Here is a 21,536-nt window from a genome sequence, read left to right as displayed (position 1 = left end):
AACATGTCAAAACATTATATTAAAAATAAAAATGTAGGCCAACAATTAGCAACAGCACATGCTTCAAAACTAATTAACAAGGAGAGAGCCAAAAAATCTTCACCCTCTGAAAAAGTTTGGATTGAAACAGCTGGGTAAGTGAAGGTTTGGCTTAGAAAAGCGGCAAGAGGGTGGATTAGTGGCTTCCAGGAAGGCCGTTGGTTAGAAGCCCTCGAAGGGGAGAGGCTCGCAGAAAAGGGAGGCCCCGGCCCCACACACTCGCTCACCTGACAAACCCAGAGCTTGCAGGAATCAGAGCTGCAGCTAAAGGAACCTGGACAGGGCTGCACATCTACCCACTCCGCGAGCTTGTTTGCTCCAGGAGACGCTTTGCAGAGATTGGAGGCAGACGCGTGTTAATTCGAGACTACACAGCTGGGAAATCACGAGCGGCCCCAGCCCCACGAAAGCGAGTGGGGATCACGCTGGATTTTTCACGGGTGCAAATGGGAGCAGAATCCCAGCCCCAGAGTTTGAACCAAGTCACCCGCAGCACTAACGCGCGGTTAATGTCATTACAATTCAAACCCCGAGGGTTTTAGACCCCCCCCCCCCACCGGGCAGCTGATAGGAAAGGCTATACACGTCCCAGGACCAGGCTGCGAGCTGGGATTTATCTCCCGCATAATGCACTGGACACAGTGTAGGGAAATATTTCGGGGGGGGGGTCTATTTAGTCTCCTCTATTCTTCCCTTTGCAGTTCTGGGGGGATCAATGCAAATCATCTCGGGAGTCACGTTTAACTTCCCTTTCCCCACCCCCAAACAAAACAAAACCCCGCCTGGTAGTGCCCCGTAGAGAGATTGCAGGAAACACGCTTTCTCTGTAGCTGTTTTCTCCCCCCCGGTGATTTATTTCGGATCCGGTTCGATTCCTTCTTGGTTAATTCCAAAGCGTCAAAGAAGCAATTAGCCGGCGGCGCGCTGCCGAACCGAGCTCGCGATTCCGAGCTTTCCCTTGAACGCCTGAGGTTCTGCTCGAGTTCTCCTGCCTCAAAGGAAGCGGAGGATCCGTTTCCTTGGGCCGCTCTTTCTCGCTTCGGTGTCACTCCGATTTCTGGGGAAATACGCTGCGGATTGAGTTTGGGGCTTTTAAAACACGATCGCCTTCCCGTGCACAATCGCTGGGATTTTAAACCCACGGGTTCAAGCCAAGCCCGTGAGCACAATTGCATGGCGAACCACGCTTCGTTGTGCAATTACCTACCCGGGGAAGTGGCTCAGGCGGTTCCGAGGGGAAGGAGGAATCCAGCTGTGGAAGGCACGCGAGGCTAACGTTGGAAATCCCTTCGCATTTTGCTGCGATCCAATCAGAACAGGATGTTTCCTCTCCGGCTTAAAAGAAAAAAATCCCAAGCGATTTTACAAGCTCTTTTCTCCTCTCCCTATTTCCCAGTCTCGCTCTGGTCTTTTAAACCCCGTTCACGAAGGACAAATCCAAACGCTGATCGATTTTTGAACCGAGTCGCTTATTTGGTGCTAACCATCTCCCTATCCATGAAGCCAGGCAGGTTTTAGAGTGAGGGCTCGACGTCTCCCCTTTCCCCTCCTCCCACTATTCATTTGTTTTTTTCAGACAACTCATGGGTCGCCTCCTACCTTAAACGTTCCAAGTGACCTGCTTGTTAATTTCAGGTACACACTTAACCCCCTCATTATAGGCACAGCACCTGACCTGGGGGGGGGAGGAGTTGCTGTAAGGTGTCTCCTCCTCAGAGGGGTGGAACTGCTTAAAGACACAAGCCACCAATGGCTTATGGCTGCAGAAACAGCCTTCTGAAAACTGACAGGTAGGTAGGTGTCCAGACATTGGAGACAAGCTCGGAGCAAGTCTTGGGGGCTTCTTAAAGGGACCCCTCTCCCCACTTGTTATGGGGCGGGAGGGGAACAAGGATTAGAGGGATTCCCAGTGTAGACAGAACTTGATTTCTTTTTCTTTCTGGCCTGGCAGCTATTGAAACACAAAACTTTAGGGGTGGACGGAAAGTTAGTTTAGTCACTTCTGCAGTTTTTGTGTGAGGCAGATCTGGGTCCTGTCCCAACCAATGAGTCTTTGGAGGTAAAGGGGGAAAGCAAAATAAACATTGTGTTTTTAATTAAAAAAGCAAAAACGGTGCCCCAGGTTCGAGAGAAGCCAGGGCAGAAACAAAAAGCAAATTACCCGGGTGCTACTGGCTGCAGTTGGGATTCCATTATTCCCACCCGGGGGGAGCTTTTGTTTTCTAATGAAGCCAAAATTGAGGCTGTTTTCTTCAAAGCTCCAGTTTTCTCCTGGCTGCTGCAAGGTTTTACTATCGGATTGTAGCCGGAGGCGCAGGAAAGCCCCCTGGAGACCCTGGCTCTGTCGGCCCTGGAAGGAAATCTCTCAGCCCGGTTGTCTGGCCGGCAGGCTGCGTTTCAGGTGAGATCCGGAGGCTGGGTCTCTCTGGAAAGCAATTCAAACTCCTGCGCCACCCCGTCTCTGCTGCGCCACCCGGGAAGCCGGATTTTACTGATTACTTGGCGCTAGTAATCCACACGCCGCCTAGCATGGGCTGCAGGAAAAGCCAGCCCCAGCCCGCTCTGTGAATGGCTTGGGTTTTTTCTTGCTCCCTTTCCTCGCTGAGCTGGCACCAGCTGGTGTGTGTCTGGGGAGGAATCTCCTGGCTGGGTGAAGCGTGGGTGCATCTTCCGCACCAATCCTCAAATCCCCCTTCAAAAATGTCAACGGGTTTCTGCGTAGCGGGCTGACAGCTCTGTGATGCTGATTCTTTGTTCAAATATACATTTCACTAGCCCCAAACCAAACACATCTTGCAGGTTCACTTGTCTAGAGCATTCAGGGCTCTGCTCGCTGAGGGCTTTTTTTTGTTTAAAGCTGGTTCTTTCCTCTCCACAATATGGCAACTTATTTTTGGAGAGAAAATAATCTGGTTTTATAGGGACAGGGAGGGGGAAAGAAAAACCAGTCAGCTGCCTTTAGCTGAAGGTAAAGCAACCAGCGAGTGATCACAGGAGAAGGGACCAGACTCTGATCTGTTTCGACCCCAGTCAACTCAAACGAAGTCACTCTGGACTGACACCAAGATAAGGCAGGAAGCCTGTTTTGATGGATGGCTCCATCCTACAGAACTTTAACCGTGTGGATCTCTGTCTCCTTCTACTGGCCGGACCAGGTATAGGGTCCATGAGTCTGATACTGCCTCCAGGCTAATGGATTTGTTTATTTGACTCAAGGAGTAGCAGTTCATGGTTTTAGATCCAGAGATTTAGGGGTCAATCCCCACTAATGATCTATCCAGGTGATCTGCTTCATCTGTGTCTAATATCTACCAACAGACATTTCTGGACAGGTGGAGGGATTATTAAGAGAGGCAAGCTGGGAAAACTGAGCCACAGACAAGCACAGGTGTTCCTTCGTCTGGTGTAATTCACAGCCCCCAAGGGAACATAACTTTTCCAAACCCTCTTTGCATTGCTAACTTTAAAAGCAGGCTTCTCCCTTCCCCCAACCAGACCCCACTGAAGTAGGGCTGGGACGGGGAACCCCCAGGTTCTGGGATTTTTTTTTCAAAATGAAAGATGCAGAGCCATTTAGCGGGATGTTAATATTTTATTAACCATTTCATAATCAAAACAACCATTCAAGAGAAACAGGGGTCCCTTGCAATCTCTCGAAGCCCTGACCACCTGAGTTGTTAGAGTGGACGCTATGGTACAAGAATAAGTCACGTCTCTGTGTGACAACCGGGTTTGGTTTATTATTATGGCAGCATCTGGAAGTCTCTGGGGTTTGTGCAAAGAACTCCCCCATAATGGCAGCCTGTTACAGGAGCAATTGCCCTTGTACGTTGGCAGAAATAACCTCCTCTGGTTTCCAGATAAACCAACTCATAGGGCCTGATAGACAAATGCCATTCATAGGTACCACGCACATCTTCTATTCTGAAGGTTTGGCTAATTAAGAAGGGCCTTTTCCATGGCCCTGGTGATTTTTACCATTGTTCACACGAGTATAAAGCCAGCATAAAACATGGTAATTCTGATCCGGTTTCCAACCATGTCACTCGGATCACTTGTTTTGCACGGGTGTAAATGACGGTGTAGCAGAGAACCAGGCTTGCGGGGTTACAGGTTTAAAAGCGCCTCAGTGACTTAACCCTTGTGCACACACACACAAGCAGCACTGGTTTAACTTGTATGCTGCTCTAATTAAACTGATGCAATCTGGTGTGTGGACACTCTCATCACCTTTTAGTATGCACAAGCTAAAGCAACGTAAACCAGTTTGTTCCACAGAGAAAATGGTGCTAGTTTAAATCAGACCTTTTGTCAAACGGATACAACTTTCTGTGTAGATCAGCAATAAGGGCCAGATTCTCCAAAGGCGTTTAAATGCCTAACTCCCACTGATTTCAACGGGAGGTGGGTGCCTAAATATCTTTCAGGGTCTGCACCAAAGTCCCATTGAATTCCCACAACATCGGCATTTTTTTAAATTTTTTTACCTGTCGTGCCTAAACAGAGGTCAACAAAAAAGTGGCGGTTTGTCAGTTACAGCCCTCCCCATCATGTCCAAAACCAGCTGCCCTGTAAGAAACCCCTTGTGAGAACAAAGACAGGAGAGGAAAGAGCAATTTGACTGTTAAAAAATGACCTATAAAGAAAAAGAAATGTGGTTTTTTTACTTCTTGATTATGAGTTAAGAAGGCCTGAAAAGTTGCTTTTTTGTTACTTTTTCTTCTGCTTGTTTTGTATATATTAAGGCCTCGGCTACACACAGATTTTGTACCTGTATAACTAGTACACTGAAGGGTATGATTTTTTTAACCGATATAGTTATACCAATACAATCCCTAGCAGTTACACTGGTATACAAAAGTGCCTTGCAGAAGTATAACTTATTCCTCTTCCCATATGGGAAATAGTTATACCAGTATAAGCATCTTTATACCAGTATAAATGGATCCACCCATATAGTTAAACTGATACAACTTGGGGTGTGTAGACAAGGCCTTAGAAATTCAGATCTTGTCTTTCCTGGGAGAGTCTATGGAAAACTTGAACGTGTAGGTTTATGGCGGATAGCAAGGAAGTGACATGTCATTTCATTCAGAAGAGAAGTCCTGACGGTTTTCAGTCCAACTGCTTAAACCGGTGAGGCTTTCCAAGTTCTGAGTGAAAAGGAGTTCACAAATAAAATCTCTTTGAAAGGCTTTGACACCCCTTCTGTTGGAGGGTTGAGAAAATTCCCAATCTGCATCTTTGAGTCCTCCGGGGAATCTGACACCAGAAACAGAGAACTACACAAAACCTGACATCCCCGAGGAAAGAGGCAAGCAGAGAAGGAAAAAAACCCCCATCATTTCCAAACCCAAACCTCCCAATTCTTCTGGTTCTTTTTATCTATCATAAAGAAGAAAAACCACACAAGCCTATTTTTTCCCTTTGCAGGCCACCTTTAACTTAAACAATTGGGCCCTGATCCTGCAACCACTTGGGTACGTGCTTCACTTTACTTCCACGAGTCATCAAGTGTCAGCGCAACGAGGAATAATTCAATTGGAGTCGGGGTGGGAGGGCGGTGGGAAATCTCCAGCATGAACTGAAAACAAAGTCATCAAAGAAACAGGATCCAGCTACAATCAGGCGGGGGACAAGGCAAACGGGAACAGCTGGGCTGATAGGAGCAGCAGGCTCGCTAATCTGAAGCCTACAGAGTTCCTCATTTTTTTACGGTTTACAAGGGCTGCTGGGACAGCCAGAGGAACCGGTGATAGAGCATGACACACAGTTTTCCTCCTACAACATCTGTGCATTGGGATCCCATTTGCTCCCATGGGCTGGAAGTTTCTTTGCAGAGAATCTATGAATGAGCCACCCAGTTGGCTCTGTTCTTGTAATGCTGGGAGTTATTTTATAACATGGAGCTGCAACAATGCAGACCAAACCCATCTTTCTCTCTGTGGCAGCAACGTGAAAAAGGCCTTGTCGCTTTTATTTGATCCTTCCTGGCAGCTGGATGAAGCCACCAGGCCAGTGCCCGTGTGTTTGACAGGCCTGGTCTGTACAGAACTTCATTTACAGGGAAATAAGAACAGAACCTGGAGCTGTTCGGACAACTTGATCCAATGCACCAGAGAACACTGAAAGTCTGAACATCTTCCCATTCCTGCAGCCCCCCCGCCCCTCGAAACAGGCTGCAAGGGCTCCCCGCTTGTCTCAGGAGAGGAAGCCCCCCATCAGGGCTGCCCAGGGAGCTCTGCTTTCTGAATGAACTCCTCCTTGTGGGTGCCGTCGCAGTAAGGAGGGGATTTGGTGTGTTTGCACCCACACAGCCAGGCGCTCTTGGCCTCCTCCAGCTGGAACCTCAGGGGAGAGAGATCTGGGGCTGCTGTTTTATGGGATCCGTCACAGAAAGGCTGCAGAGCAAAAGAAACAAAGCAGTGGTTTTACTTGGCGCCACTGTGCAAAGAGGGGGTGTGGCAGGGCTGCTGGGAAGGAGCTGGATTAGCTCCATCTAGCTCAGGTATTTATCCAGCCCCCCATCACCATTCTATCTGAGCACCTCACAATCTTTAAGGTATTTATCCTCCAGCCCCTGGAGGGCAGAGCACAGATGGGGAAACTGAGGCACAGAGAGACTCTGCCCCATAATCAGGTAAAGATCTGTTTGCATTTCCAAGCAAGAGGGGAATTAATACTGGCCTCCCCATTTCCTCCTATGCTTTCCTTCCCCCACACCAGCAGAGATCACCAAAAAAGCCGAGGAAGCATCAGTGTTTTAGGCCCCACTCAGTATCCAGAGAGCCAGATGATCGGTGACAATGCAGCTCACAACACGTCATGACGTTAATTTCACCTGCTGGATTTTGCACGGGCTCCTAGCTTGTACGTGGTGTGTGTGTGACTAAATGGAAGGCATTTTCCCCACGGCCTGACAGAACGTTACGAATGGGTCAAACCCACGTTTCTTTCAACCCCTCTTGTCTCAGACAGACTGTCAGCCCTTTGGGGCAGGGACTGTCTTTATGTTCTGTCTTTGTACAGCACCTAACACCATGACTGGGGCTTCTTGGTGCTACCGTAATACACCTGATCAATAAAGTATTTAGGCTCCATATGTGTTGCACATCACACTCCAGTTATCTGCCAAATCAGGCCTCCCGCTTCTGCATAATAATAAACCTGATTGACTCTTCCATTATTCCAGGATTTAAAGGAAACACTATAGCAGAAACCTCTTCAGTCCCCCCACAAAACAGGTATTTCTCCAAGCGGGAGATAGCGATGACACAGGCAGACAGGGAGATATTCCTAGTAAGAAATGTAATGTCCAGAGGGAGAACAGGATAGTTGAGAGCTGACTCCCATTTTTGGTTGCTGTCTGCTCGTAAACAGTCCCAAGCAAAGTAATGTACCTTGGAAAAAAATAATCCCAACTATACACGCACACAATGGTGGGATCTAAATTAGCTGTTTTACCATTCAAGAAAGATCTTGGAGTCATGGTGGATCGTTACCTGAAAATACCTGCTCAGCGTGCAGCCGCAGCCAAAAAAGCGAACAGAATGTTAGGAAGCATTTGGAAAGGGATAGATAATAAAAGAGAAAATATCATAATGCATAATGTTGCTATATAAATCCATGGTACAACCACGTCTTGAATGCAGTGTACAGTTCTGGTCGCCTCATCTAAGGGGGGATATGAGAGAGGTCTGTAAAATCCTGACTGCTGTGGGGAATGTGAATAGGGAAGTGTTGTTTAGTTCTCCAGATAACACAAGAGCTAGGAGGCCCCTGATGAAATTAACCGGTAGCAGGTTAAAAAGGAACGAAAGGAAGTACTTCTTCACACAGTGCACAGTCAACCGGGGGAACTTGTTGCCATGGGATGTTGTAAAGGCCAAAAGTATAACTGGGTTCAAAAAAGAATTAGATGAGTTCATGGAGGACAGGTCCACCAATGGCTCTTAGCCAAGATGATCAGGGACGCAACCCCATGCTCTGGGTGTCCCTAAACCTCCGAATGCCAGAAGCTGGGGCTGGACGACAGTGGATGGCTCACTCGAGAGTGCTCTGTTCTGTTCACTCCCTCTGAACAGCAACTGCCAGAGACAGGATACTGGGCTAGATGGACCATTGGTTTGACCCAGTCTGGCCAGCAGTGGGTGGGAAGCTGCCTCTCCCTAACTGATTATCAAGTATTTCACTTGTTGCCTTTCAGTGCAGTGTCTGGATGCACTTGGAATTTGTGACCCAGCAATCTCCAAATCAGAGCAGCAAAGAGACCCTGGTTTCCCACAGACCCCTGGCTTTAGAAGGGCAGAGAAAGGCGAGTATCTAGCCAGATGGCTCAGTGCCTTGGCACGTCATAGCTCACAGCTGGGCGAAGTCATGCTAACATGGGGCCACCTTTTAGGCTTCAAAATATTTCCATTAGAAGCACCTTGCAGAGGCATGGGCCCGATCCTGAGAACACCTTGTCTTTAGCTACCACCAGCTTCAACCATGGGACAGTTACTTAAAGATAATTTAAAACATATATTTTAATATAATCATGTTAAGCTTCATGGCACAAGGCAATTAGAACTGATAGGAGATAGGGAGACAACTAGGTTATCCCAGCCATGTCCACTGGGGGGAGGTATTTCTTGTTCCTTCCTCTGAAGCAGCTGGTGTTTGGAAGCCAGACCTTGGACTAGGTGAAAGGGTGTATGGAAGTCCCATAGTCTTCAGAGTTTTGCATAAATGCCGAAGGAGGCCAATGAAAAATGCTCCTGAGCTGGGCGAATTGCTAAGAAGCTCGGGGAGTGCGGACGTGAAGGAGAAACCACAATGATTTTGGAAGTTACCTGTTTCTTGCTGTGGCCACAGGCACACCAAGCATAACGCTTTCCTGCCTTCAAATCCACTTGGTACGGGTGTTTGGCTGCAATTGCTGGCCGGGAAGGGGATGCAGAGGTACCCGAAGAACTCCTTACCTGTGGAGAGGGAGGTATGGTCAGGGACAGAGATCTGTTGTAAAGGATCTGTCCTATTAGGTTAAACTCAGCCGAAGAATCTTGTTTTTATAAGATCTCATTGTGTGTAACACCTGAGGACTGGGTGAAACTAAAAATCTAAGCCAGGAGCATAACAACAGGGGGTGGCCAGTCTACTGCCTAGGGCACTGGACTGGGAATCAGGAGAGCTGGGTTCTACTTCTGGCTCTTCTGTGCTTGTCTATTTAGACCAGGGGTCGGCAGCCTTTCAGAAGTGCCGTGCCCAGTCTTCATTTATTCACTCTGATTTAAGGTTTCACGTGCCAGTCATACATTGTAACGTTTTTAGAAGGTCTCTTTCTATAAGTCTATAATATATAACTAAACTCTTGTTGTATGTAAAGTAAATAAGGTTTTTAAAATGTTTAAGAAGCTTCATTTAAAATTAAATTAAAATGTAGAGCCCCCCAGATCGGTGGCCAGGACCCGGGCAGTGTGAGTGCCACTGAAAATCAGCTCACATGCCGCCTTTGGCACGCGTGCCAGAGGTTGCCTACCCCTGATTTAGACTATATGTTCTTTGAGGCAGGGAATGTCTCTTACGCTGTCTGTACAGCACCTAGCACCCCGAGTCCCCAGTCGCACCTGAGGCTACTATAATATTACTGTGTGAATAAGTTCCCATAGAGAGAGATTAACAGGGTTTTTCTGTTATCAGTGGGAGATGCCATAGCAAAATGTTTTCTTATGTCAAGACATCTCGCAGATTTAAAATATACATATTTTACTGCCAGTGACATGAGCAGTTTTATGATGCCTGAAGCCCTAACGGCTTGGGAAAGGGGTTTATTAGCCTGAGCTTCTCGAAAGTAATAAACTCCTTTTCCCACCACATGCAGAGCCAGACAACAAGCAGCAGGGCTGAGAGAGGAGGAAAACACACTCCAGGCTGGCTTAAGAGATCATATTTGTCTCAGCAGAGAAGCACTTTTGAGTCCTCTCAATTTAATATTGTCTCTTCTTTAAATTTTGATCTCTCACCAGCCAGACAACAGACCGGTCCAGTGGGCTGGGCACTGGACTCGGGAGAGCTGGGTTAGTCTCAGCTCTGCCTTTCTGTGCGGCTTTCCCTCCCATCCCTTCTGCATCGAGTCTATTTCAACTGGAAGCACTTTGAGGCAGGGACTCTTGAGGGACACTTTGAGGCCTCTCACTGTGTGTCTGGGCAGCGCCCAGCACAACGGGCCCCTGACCTTTGGGGAGCCTCTATTCACAGAAATAATCACTGAATTTATAAGCCCGCAACCAGCTCCCCAAAGAACCGGACTCTCATTGCACAGCTTGACTTCCCCACCGCCCTGCTCTGCTAGCATTGTGTACCCACTCGACACTGGTTCAAAGGACTACGCAAGCCAGGGTGACAGAGGGATCCGATCCTCGGTGTTGCTATGCATTAAAAAAATCATTGGATTTAAAGAATAAATAAATGAATTGGGAGGTTGAGGGTGATCTGATATTTTGTAGAGGTAACTTTTTAAAGTTATGTGTTGTTGTTGTTTTAAATATAAAGGAGTAACACCTACTACAACCACCAAAGCAGTCTATCCCATACATACACTCACATACAATAAACACCAGACTACCACATACATACATGTTATATATCATAGGCAGAGATTTTTCAACATCCCAAATATCTTAGCAGCACAAATCCCGCTGAAAGCGAATCAGTCTTGTGCTCTTAAGTCATTGCATGGGCGTCAGTGTTTGCAAGATCGAGGCCTTTGGGGCTTATGATTCCCACCCCTAAAGAAAAGCTGGTCTCCCTTCAGGGCAGTATAACCTGGTGGATAGGAGACTGGGGTTCTATTCTTGGTTCTGCCATGTGACCTTAGGCAAGCCATTTCCCCTCCCCGTGCCTCGGTTTCCCCATCTGTGAAATGGGGATAATGACACCGAGACCTCCTTTGTCAAGTGCTTTGAGCAATACAGAGCGAGTTATTATATTACAAGAAGTTGATCAGTTTCAATACAGGTCTCAGCCAATAGTTTACTCCTTTGTTTGCTCTAGGAGAGTGCTGGCCTGGGGGAAAGGGGCATGTTTTTGTTTTCACAGGCGAGCAAAACACAATTAATTCCCCCCCTCCATCACCACGGTAAAGCACGCTCCAGCCCTTCCTCCCGCCCTTTGTCTAGCTTTTTCACGTACGATAGGTCTATGCTTCAAGCTGGACTGGATACATAAATCCCCAGCTCGACGTCCTCATGCTCGCTTGGATGGCGCTAGCGCATGACAAACAAGAGCGTAGCTGCAACGGAGCGAGTGGCGGGGGAGGCCGCTAGCCGCACCAAGTACGGACCGGTCTGAAATGCCGTATAGCCCCTCCTGCAGCTCATGCCTTTGTGGCTACACTCCATTTTTAGCCCACCGGCTGCTGGGGTGGGTCTCCTCAGCAATCACCCCCCCAACTCACAGCACAGATGTGCCCTGAGGGGGCGTCCACACTCCAAGCACTGCCGCTACTCGCTGCAGCTATTTACTATCCCTGCAGTAAATCCATCCCCTGGGGCGATGGAAGAATTCTTCCGTCCACCAGCGGTGACTACGCTGGCCTAGACTGTCTTAACTACACCTCTCGCTGTCCCAGGGAACAGGGCATTGTGGGACAGCTGTACATGACCAGATGTCCTGATTTTATAGGGATGGTCCCGATTTTTGGGTCTTTTTCTTATATAGGCTCCTATAACCCCCCACCCTCTGTCCCGATTTTTCTCGTTTGCTGTCTGGTCACCCTAGCCAGCTGCTGGAAGGCTGCCAGGGTTGACACCGGTTATGCAGTGTTTACACTGGGTCTGCCTTGACCTCAGTAGATTGACCGCGCCGTTCAGGGAGGTGGGTTTTTTTTGTTTTTTTGTTTTTTTAAACTGCGGCACCGTAACAGGGCACTCGGGCTGGCCGGAAAGAAATCTGAGCGTAGACACATGCACAGACAGGCCAAGGCCACCGCGGCGACTTACGTAGCCCAACCCTCGGGTGTGAAAATTCACACCCCTGAGCGACCCAGGGAGACCGACCTAAATTTGAGGTGTGTTTGCACCCTGCATGGAGGGGTCTCGGGGGGGAGGGTCCCTAGGTCCTAGCCATTAATCAAATAATCCCTAATGATGCGTGACGGGCAGGCAAGGGGGGGCTGTTTTGTCAGGATGACGCACACACATTTCAGTCTAGCCTGGAGCCCAACCCCCTGGAAAAACACTAACAAGTGGGGCGCTGGGGGGCTCAGTGAGGGGGGTTCCCTCTTTCCCCGCCCCCAAAGAACCACCAGCAGCCCGGCCCTGGCCTCTGCCCCGTGCGCTTACCCAGCAGCCCGCCGCCTTAGCGCAGGCTCCGCTCACCAGTGTCACAAGAGCAGCTGGGCTCTGCAGCGCCGGCATGTTGGCCAAGCGGGGGCGCGCAGCCGGCTGCCCGGTCACCTTCCCCGCTCCGCAGCCGAGCCCAGCCCCGCCCCGCCGGAAGGCGCAGGCAATGCCGGGCCGGTTTGCAGCCGGGGAGCTGGGCGAGCGGCACAAGGGTTCCACCGCTGTGCACGGCGGGCGGCCAGGCCTATAATGCAGCCAGCCCGTTGCAATGCAGCGTCGTGTGCAATGCAATGCAGCCAGCCCGTTGCAATGCAATGTCGCGTGCTGTGCTGTGCAATGCAATGCAGTCAGGCTGTTGCAAGGGCGCAGGCTTGGAAGCTCCCCTCCTTTTGTAGTGTGGACCCCCCTCGTCCCGCCGCAGCTGCGCCCACTTCCTCTGGGCTCCAGGCTGCTAATGGAGCGAGCCTCGCTGGGGGAGCTTTCCTGCAGGTGCAGCTCTTGCTGCCTCCAGGAACTGGCTGCCCACAACCCCATGAGGAGCTGCCAAGACCGCGGGAGGTTTTTATGAACTCCTACCGCCCAGCAACGGAGGCTTGGGCTGTTGGGGATTGCGTCTGGCTGACTTCACCCTTGGACAGCCCCTGGTGCAATTATCTGGCCAACAACCTGCTGGCCCAGTTAGTAGGGGCACCCGAAACTCGTAGGTGGGATTTTGCAAAGTTGGGTGCCTAACGTGAAGGCTCCTCCATCCACACACAGCCATTCCTGCCCATCCTGGCTAATAGGCCAGCCTACCTATCTTCAATGAATCTATCTAGCTCCCTTTTGAACCCCATTGTAGTATTGGTCTTCACAACTTCCTCTGGCAAGGAGTTCCAGAGGTTGACAGTGTTTTGTGTGAAAAAAAAATACTTTCTTGTGTTTTTTTTTTAAACCTGCTACCTATTAATTTCATTTGGTGGCCCCATGTTCTTGTATTATGAGGAGTAAATAACACTTCCTTATTTACTCTCTCTATACCACTCATGATTTTACAGACCTCTGTCATATCCCCACTTAGTCGCCTCTTTTCCAAGCTGAAAAGTCCCAGTCTTATTAATCTCTCCTCATACGGAAGCTGTTCCATACCCCTAATCATTTTTGTTGCCCTTTTCTGAACCTTTTCCAGTTCCAGTCTATCCTTTTTGAAACACATCTGCACACTGTATTCAAGGTGTGGGGGTACCACAGATTTAAATAGAGGCAATATGATATTTTCTGTCTTATTATCTATCCCTTTCTTGATGATTCCCAACATTCTGTTTGCTTTTTTAATTGCCGCTGCACACTGAGTGGATTATTTCAGAGAACTCTCCACAATGACGCCAAGATCTTTCTTGAGCAGTAACAGCTAATTTAGACCCCATCATTGTATATGTATAGTCAGGATTATGTTTTCCAATGTGCGTTACTTTGCATTTGTCAACATTAATCAATCATCTGTCCATTTGTTGCCCAGCCCACCCAGTTTTGTGAGAGCCTTTTGTAGCTCTTCGCAGTCCTGGGATTTAACTATCTTGAGTAGTTTTGTATCTTCTGCAAATTTTGCCACCTCACTGTTCACCCCTTTTTCCAGATCATTTATGAATATGTTGAATAGGACTGGGCCCAGTACAGATCCCTGGGGGACACCACTCTTTAACTCTCTCCGTTCTGAAAACTGACCATTTACTCCTACCCTTTGTTTCCTCTCTTTTAACCAGTTACTGATCCATGAGAGAACCTTCCCTCTTATCCCGTGACTGCTTATTTTGCTTAAGAGCCTTTGGTGAGGGACCTTTCTGAAAATCTAAACACACTATATCCATGGATCTCCTTTGTCCGCAGGCTTGTTGACCCCCTCAGGGGCAAACTGCAGCCTGAAGTGACCACTCATCACTGCCAAGGGTTGGACCGGCCCCTTTCCAGCCCCAGCTGCCTCCCCGCAGCATAGGTACTTCCCCTGGCCTTTAGCAAGGCCTCAGCCTGGGCACTCATCAAGCCAAAGCACCTCAGCTCTGCCTGCCTTTCCCCAGCCCTGCCCTGCCCTGCCCTGCCCTGCCCTGCTCTGCTCTGCTCTGCTCTGCCCTGCCTCAGGTACCCTGCTTGATCTCCCCAGCAGCTTAGTCTGCTCTGCTCCTCAGCCAGAACAAGAGTCTTCTCCCTGTGCCTCAGCTGCTCTTTTATCCCGGCCAGCTGGGCCCTAATTGGGTGCAATCACACCTGTGGCTGACTACCCAACCAGCCTCCCTTGGCTGCTTTTAACCTCTTCCTAACCGGAGCGGGGTGACCGTCCGGCTACAGGATGGATTCCCTGTTCTGTTCATTCCCTCTGGGGCACCTGGCATTGGTCACTGTCGGAAAACAGGATACTGGTCTAGGTGGACCTTTGGTCTGACCCAGTCTGGCCATTCTTAGGGGGTTCTGAGTCTGGGAGTATTGTCATAGCTTCTAAGGCCTGAAGGAACCACCTGGCTCATTTGGGCTGACCTCCTGTATAGCACAACCCGTGGAATGTCACCCACTTCCCCTGGATCCAGTGCCATCACTTGTCGGAGTAAGGACTATTTTCCAGACAGGCTCTGAAGCCATCAAAAGATGGGGAATCACCCACTCCCCTGGAGTTTGGTCCAATGTTTAATCATTTTCACTGTTAAAAAAATGGTGCCTTTTTTTTCTCATTGGAATTTCACCGGCTTTAGCTTCTGAACTGATTGATGCAGCGTTCGCACATTGGTCTGGTTAAAGCATAAGTGGACTTCCCTGTATGTCTCCGTCTGTTGCCTCTTTTCTAAAGTTCGATTGTAAGGACTTTAGGTGGGGAACTTTTTGTCCTGTGTTTGTGACTAGCACAGGGAGGGCCTGGTTCATGATAAGGGCTCCTGGGAGCTAGGGAAATACAGATAAATACATAATAGGATGGGGAGTCAGTACTCCTGGGTTCTTTTCCTAGCTCTGTTGCAGGCTTAGTGGGACGACCGTGAACACTGTGTTGTTAACATCCATGGGACCAACCAAGAGCTGAAAGCTAAGCAATGTGCTTAAGGATCAGGGCTGGAATGTTCATCTTAGAAAGGAGCCCTTAATCCAGACTGTTGTCTGATTACATCAGAGCCAGGAACAGAAATAGCCCCCTTTTTTTGCAGTCATTTTGTGGGATTTTTTTTTAATGCTATATCTGCTCAATACAATAGCCACGTGAACTCCACGGCTGTCGATACATGAAGGGATTCTGCTGACCTAATAAACCATGAGACAATTTCATCTTAACATCCTCCGACGGTGCTTTCCATGAGCTCTGCGGATTTCCCCCAACCGGAACATCAGAGCTGAAGAGGGAATTTAGCCTCTTTGCTACCCAGGACTCATCCACTTCCCTTTAATGAATATTTGAAGCGTCAAAGGGTGTTCTGGTTTGGTTTTTTAACATTTACCCTGGGGAAAATGTAACTTTTTGACAGCTGTGATGATTTACCTTGGGCAGATGGCTAAGCACTGAAGGGGCCAGGAAGATTGCTGGCTTAGTCTGTCTTCCAGAGGAATCAGATGACAAAACATGTCAGGGCATTTCTCTTCTGTTCACTCTGCTGTTGTCCTACTCCTGCTCTCAAGAGCACTCATACGAAAGAGAGGGGTTAGAGATCTCACCCAACGCTGGGAAAAAATAAGCAGATGAAGTGGCCTGGGCCTTTAGTAGTTAGTCCTCTTACCTGATTCAGGAAAACCTCCCTCATCAGGAAAACATTTAAGCATGTGTTTAAATCCCACTGAAGTCAATGAGAATTAAGCACGTGCGTAAGTGCTTTCCTGAATCAGGGCCGGCGTCAGAACTGAACCACTGGGGCCCAGCATGGTTTTGGGCGATGTATTGCTGCTGCTGGAGCTGCCTCTTGTTGTTATTACGGATCCTCAAAGGCATTTTCCTCAAGAGAAGCAGGAATTGCTGTACCAGATCAAATCCATCGTCCATCTAACCTTGTTTCCAACTGGCCAGCTGCATCCCAACAAGATGCAAGAAACCCTGCAGCTGGCAGTTTTGGAATAACCTAGCCACAGAACAATTAATCCCTAACTCCAGTTAGACATATAAGAGTAGAAGTGTTAACCTGAATCAGGTAACTGTGTAACTATGTTCTGCCTCTCTAAAATCCCCCCTTAGTTTCAATTGGATAGGTCACCAACCTTTTGTGCAGAGTAGCTGTGGGCTGTTAAACAGCTGCTGTGCTCCACTCCAGAGCTGGCTGCATCTGAGTAGTCGTGACTTTCTCTAGGAATGCTTTATACAATGTAGATGCTGCTAGAAAGACACCACACTATAATTATTCCTGGACTGTTCGTGCTGTGTCAGAAACGACAATTAAATGAAAAATAAAATAAAATAAAATACAGAACTCACTTTTTTTTTGGTCCTACTTTTTATTTTTTGGAAATAACTCTTTTAATAAAAGAACAAGGACTGCAACAATTTCCTGGTTGTACAAATACATTAATGATACAAAGACGCTCTTATCTGCATATTATACAACAGAGAGAATATGAGGCCCACTGAATTCTTTTATCACTGATGGCAGAGGAAGGGTGAATAGGAGCAGTTTTCTGTCAAAGACGTTCCACCGCTATTTAGCACCTGAAGTGGGGTTTTGTCCATAGAAAGATTTTTTTTTAAAAGAGTGTCATCCCAGTGAACGTTCTCCAAGCAAAAATGGAATATGCCTGGTTGATGGCAGTCATACAAACATTATAAGAAAGCTAGCACGCTCCTGGCTATGACTCTGGACCTAAAATGAAAACCTTTTTTAGGGAAAAGAATCACACAAATATCTGCTTATGGTTTAAGCTTAAGCATAAGAACATAAGAACGGCCATACTGGGTCAGACCAATGGTCCGTCTAGCCCAGGATCCTGTCTTCCGACAGTGGCCAATGCAGGTGCTTCAAAGGGAATGAACAGAACAGGTAATCATCAAGTGATCCATGTACTTGTGCTTAATTTTAAGGATATATTTGAGTCCCACTGAAGTCAAAGGTCAGCACACACTTAAGGGCTTTCCTGAACAGAGATGGATAAGCATGTCCTTATATGTATTCCTGAATTGGGGCTTTTGCCAGCAATGGAGATATAGCTGGTTGGGGTCTCAAATTTGGATGGACACAGACTGTAGTATGCAATGTGATGTACAAATAAGGCCCTGTCTACATTTAAAAAAAAATTAAACCCAGAGTAATTCCTAGATTTTAAAGCCAGCAGAGACCATTCGATTACCTAGTCCAGGGTTTCTCAAACAGGCCCGGAGCAGCAGACGGAGCAGGCCAGTGGGAGCCGCGATCAGCCGGACCTGTGGACGGGGCAGGTAAACACACCGGCCCGGCCCGCCAGGGGCTTTTCCTACACAAGCGGCGACTCCTGTTGGAGAAACTCTGATCTAGTCTGACCTCCTGTATAACACAGCACATGGGATTGCACCCACTCACCCCTGTATCGAGTGCAATAATTTGTGTTTGACTTAAAAAAATAAAATAATCTACAAAGGCATCCAGGCTTGTAGCTGTAGCTACACCAGTGCAAATCACACCCTGATAGATAGATACCCTGACATGGTTGACTTGGTTAGATTAAACCTGCTTTTGTGTCAGTGCGAATGTATCTACATTAGGGATTTGCCCTGTTGTAACTGCCTCAGGGAGATTACAGCAGCCGGAACTTCCTTAGTGATGTAGGTGGGACCTAGACTCAGGGCCGGCTTTAGGTCGATTCCCCCGAATTGGGCCCCGCGCCTAAGAGGGCCCTGTGCCCACGCCTTAGGCGCCTTTTTAATTTTAATTTTTTTTTTACATACCCGGGTCCGGGTCTTCGGCGGCACTTTGGCGGTGAGGGGTCCTTCACTTGCTCCGGGTCTTCGGTGACATTTAGGCGGCGGGGGGTCTGGAGTGAGTGAAGGACCCTCTGCCGCCGAAGCACCGCCGAAGATCCAGACCACCACCGGGTATTCGAATCGGGCCCCACAGTTCCTAAAGCCGGCCCTGAAATGTCTGGGATCAAACCCAGGCCTTAGCGTTGGTCTACACTTTTATTTTCAGTCGTATTTTCACATGTTGACTAACCCCACTGTCAATTCCACTGTAGATGTGAAACAAACATTTGTTCCAGGACCTGAGATTTATGAATTTTCAAAATTTAAAACAAAAATTGCAAATTTTTCTGTTCCCATTTTTTTCAGCCCACGGTAAAGCTGGTTAAAATTGTTTCAAAGTCTGACGAAATTTAAAATTTAAAAATAGTTGAAGGGAAAGAAGTGCCAGGAATTTTTCTTCCCCAGTCGTGACCCAGTGTTTGTGCCCTCCCAGTCGAATGCAATTGGCGGAGATGGGAAACCAATGTTGCAAATGCAGCTCACGGACTTCCCTGTGGGATCCATTTTAGATGGACTTGAACCAAAACTCTGTTTCACAGCTCAGGGACCTCTTGGAACAAGTTTCAAACACGAAATACTTGTGTTAATTACTTTACCCTTGCCCAGAAAAAAATGGGAAGGCGAAATTTGGGAGGAAGAATCTCAGGAAAAACAAGCTATCCATTTCTGAGGCCTTGGCTACAGACAGCTGATTTAGTTAAACTGGAGCAAGAACCCTCCTGGATGCCCTTATATTGGTTTAAAACTGGTTGTATGGGTTGAGCTTGCATCTGTAAATTGACATGTGCAAGCTAAATAGATGTAAGACGGGTTTGAACTCCTGTAAGAGTGTTCACAAACAAAAAGACACCGGTTTTATGACATCGGTATAAGATCACACCTTCAGTTACACTGGTCCAACTTTGTGCCTAAAGTAGGCCTACTCCTAATTTAAACTGAAATAAGAATGTCCACACTGCATTTGGCACCAGTTTAACTAAATCAGTTTAAAAATCAGAGTATGTCTACACTAACACCACCACAGTGGCACAGTTGCTTCCCTGCATAATAGACACTCACTACATCAATGGAAGGTGCTCTTCCGTCACTGTCATAAACCCACTGGGGGGGAGATAGGTCGATGGAAGTATTCTTCCATTGACCTAGCGGTGTCTATACTGGGGTTTAGGTTGGTTTAACTATGTCACAAAGGGCGTGAAATTTTTCACAGCCCTGACTGGTGTAGTTTGGCCAACCTAACTTTGCAGTGTAGACCGGGCACCCAGTTCTGTGTGTGGCTAAAGCTTTATGGCAAAACAGACTTGGACTTAAGATGGTGGATTCGATGGGCGAGCATGAAAAGCAATGATAGAGGATGGGGGTGTGTGTGTGTAAAAGAAAAGAATAGGAAAACTCTGGGGATAAGAGGACAGATGACATAGTGGCTAGGACTTAGGAAAATGAGGACCAGTTCCCTGCTCTCACATACGCTCTGGGAATCCTTGGGAAAGTTCTTTGGCCCAGATCCTCTAGGGTATTTAGGCACCTAGCTCCCCTTTAAATTAATGGGGGTTAGATGCCAAAATACCTTTGAACCTCTAGGCCTCAGTTTCCCCATCTGTGCAAGGGGGATAATAGCCGTGCTCTATCTCAAGGGGGTGCTGGGAGGAGACAATACATTGCAGCTTGCGAGGTGGTAAAGGGGGACTAGATTAGTACCATAGAAGGATGAACACTGTGGAGACCACAAGCGTTTGGGTCTGAACTATCCTCCCACTAGAGTGTGTCTAAGTCCGGAGGTTTGTCCTGTGCAGACACAGGGCTGGATATGCACAGGCTCTGCCCCCACCATCAGCACCAGATTTCCTAAGAAGACCAGTCCTTTTAGAGGCACTGAAATAAGCAGCCAGAGCTCAAGAAAGCGCAGCACCTGACGCGCAGGGCTCTTTGGAACAATAGGGCCATTTGTTTCACTGCCTAACTGGAAGCGGACCCCTTTGGAAAACCAGGCATAAGGGCCAGATATGGCAGCAAGGCCCATCCCTACTGGTTTTAGGCCCATCCCTACTGGTTACAAAGACATCTTGAGCCCAGGAAGCGACTGCTCTTTCTTCTGTGGGGACTGGTCCACCAGCGTTGGACCGGGGGTGGTGGTGAAGGGGGCCATCCCCCCACTTTTTAACAAAAGAAACGTTAAGTACAGAATTCATGTCCCCACCAGACTAAGATTCTGCTGGGGAGGTGCCGCACAATTACACCTTTCGCCCACCAGGGGCTGCTGTGGCACCAGAAGAGAGGGCAGCTGGTTCACTGCAGGAGCTGCCAGCTGTGGAGAGGGAGGGGGCATTTTGGTCTTGCCCCCACCCTCCCTCTACAAAGGCTCTGGAGCCTTTGACTGGGTCGGAGTCAGGCTGTCTCCCTCCCCAGCCAGGCGTAAGATTAAGCCCGCAATCTCAGGACCACATGACTAAGCTGCACTCCTCTTTGCTAGGGGACAGTGCCCATTCAGTAGGCTGAAGCTTTCCCAAGAAGGCGTGCTCATTTTGGGTGCTTCCATTTTGGAGCTCCCAGGGTTAAGACACCTCAGATCCGATTCTCCTGAGGACGCCAAGAAGCCACAGCTCCCCATCACTTCACCTGGGTGCCTGTGGAAACCAGGCCCATTGCAGCTCAGGGGTCAGCACCCCACTAGCCCCAGTAAAGGCCGCGCTCCCAGAAAGCGTCCCATATTCGGGACAGTGCTTAAGCAGGTGTTCAAGTCCCACTGTAGTCAATGGAACTTCAGCACCTCCGCTTGAAGTTAAGAACGTGTCCAGGTGCCATCCTGCAGAGGGATGGACTTAAGCATATGCCTAGGTGCTTTCTTTAATTAGGGTCTAAGACACATTGTAAATCAATGCAAAAGACCCCCCTTGATTTCAACAGACTTTGGATCACAACCCCAAAGACCCCATTTGTCACTTGAAAAATTCACCCTTAGCTTTTTAAAAAAAAAATTAACAATTAGCAGACATAACATTTTGGTCATACTTTATAGTAAGGTTTCATTTATCAATAGTTCGTAAGCGGTGTCAGAAGGATGAATAGCATGTCTTAGAGAGGGTTATAAACACACCAGTAGAAGGTGCTACAGCTGGTCAGAAGCAACCTATTAACTCACTGGACTCTAAAACAACCAATAACAATTGATTAATCCATTTATTAAAACATCTATAGAAATGGAACCTTAAAATAAATTAGGAGCAACATTTTTTTTCCTTTTACAC

General features: G+C 48.0%; 1 protein-coding gene across 2 annotated transcripts; it reads right to left on the bottom strand.

The window, feature by feature from the left end:
• Nucleotides 1-3,617: 3,617 nt before the first annotated feature.
• On the bottom strand, nucleotides 3,618-12,615 carry CISD3 (CDGSH iron sulfur domain 3). 2 transcript variants are annotated; one of them, XM_039516259.1, is made up of 3 exons: nucleotides 12,399-12,615; nucleotides 8,874-9,002; nucleotides 3,618-6,440 (listed from the first exon to the last, which is right to left on the bottom strand). In XM_039516259.1, exons 1-3 carry the CDS (start codon nucleotides 12,435-12,437, stop codon nucleotides 6,261-6,263), a joined length of 348 nt encoding a protein of 115 aa, XP_039372193.1. In that variant the 5' UTR covers nucleotides 12,438-12,615; the 3' UTR covers nucleotides 3,618-6,260. The 2 variants fall into 2 exon arrangements, with proteins under 2 accessions (XP_039372193.1, XP_039372192.1); XM_039516258.1 differs by having other exon boundaries at nucleotides 12,363-12,605.
• Between the last annotated feature and the right edge of the window lie 8,921 nt (nucleotides 12,616-21,536).

Source organism: Mauremys reevesii, linkage group 27 (assembly GCF_016161935.1).
Source record: "Mauremys reevesii isolate NIE-2019 linkage group 27, ASM1616193v1, whole genome shotgun sequence".
NCBI lineage: Eukaryota > Metazoa > Chordata > Testudines > Geoemydidae > Mauremys > Mauremys reevesii.
This window is presented reverse-complemented; position numbering and strand designations above follow the sequence as displayed.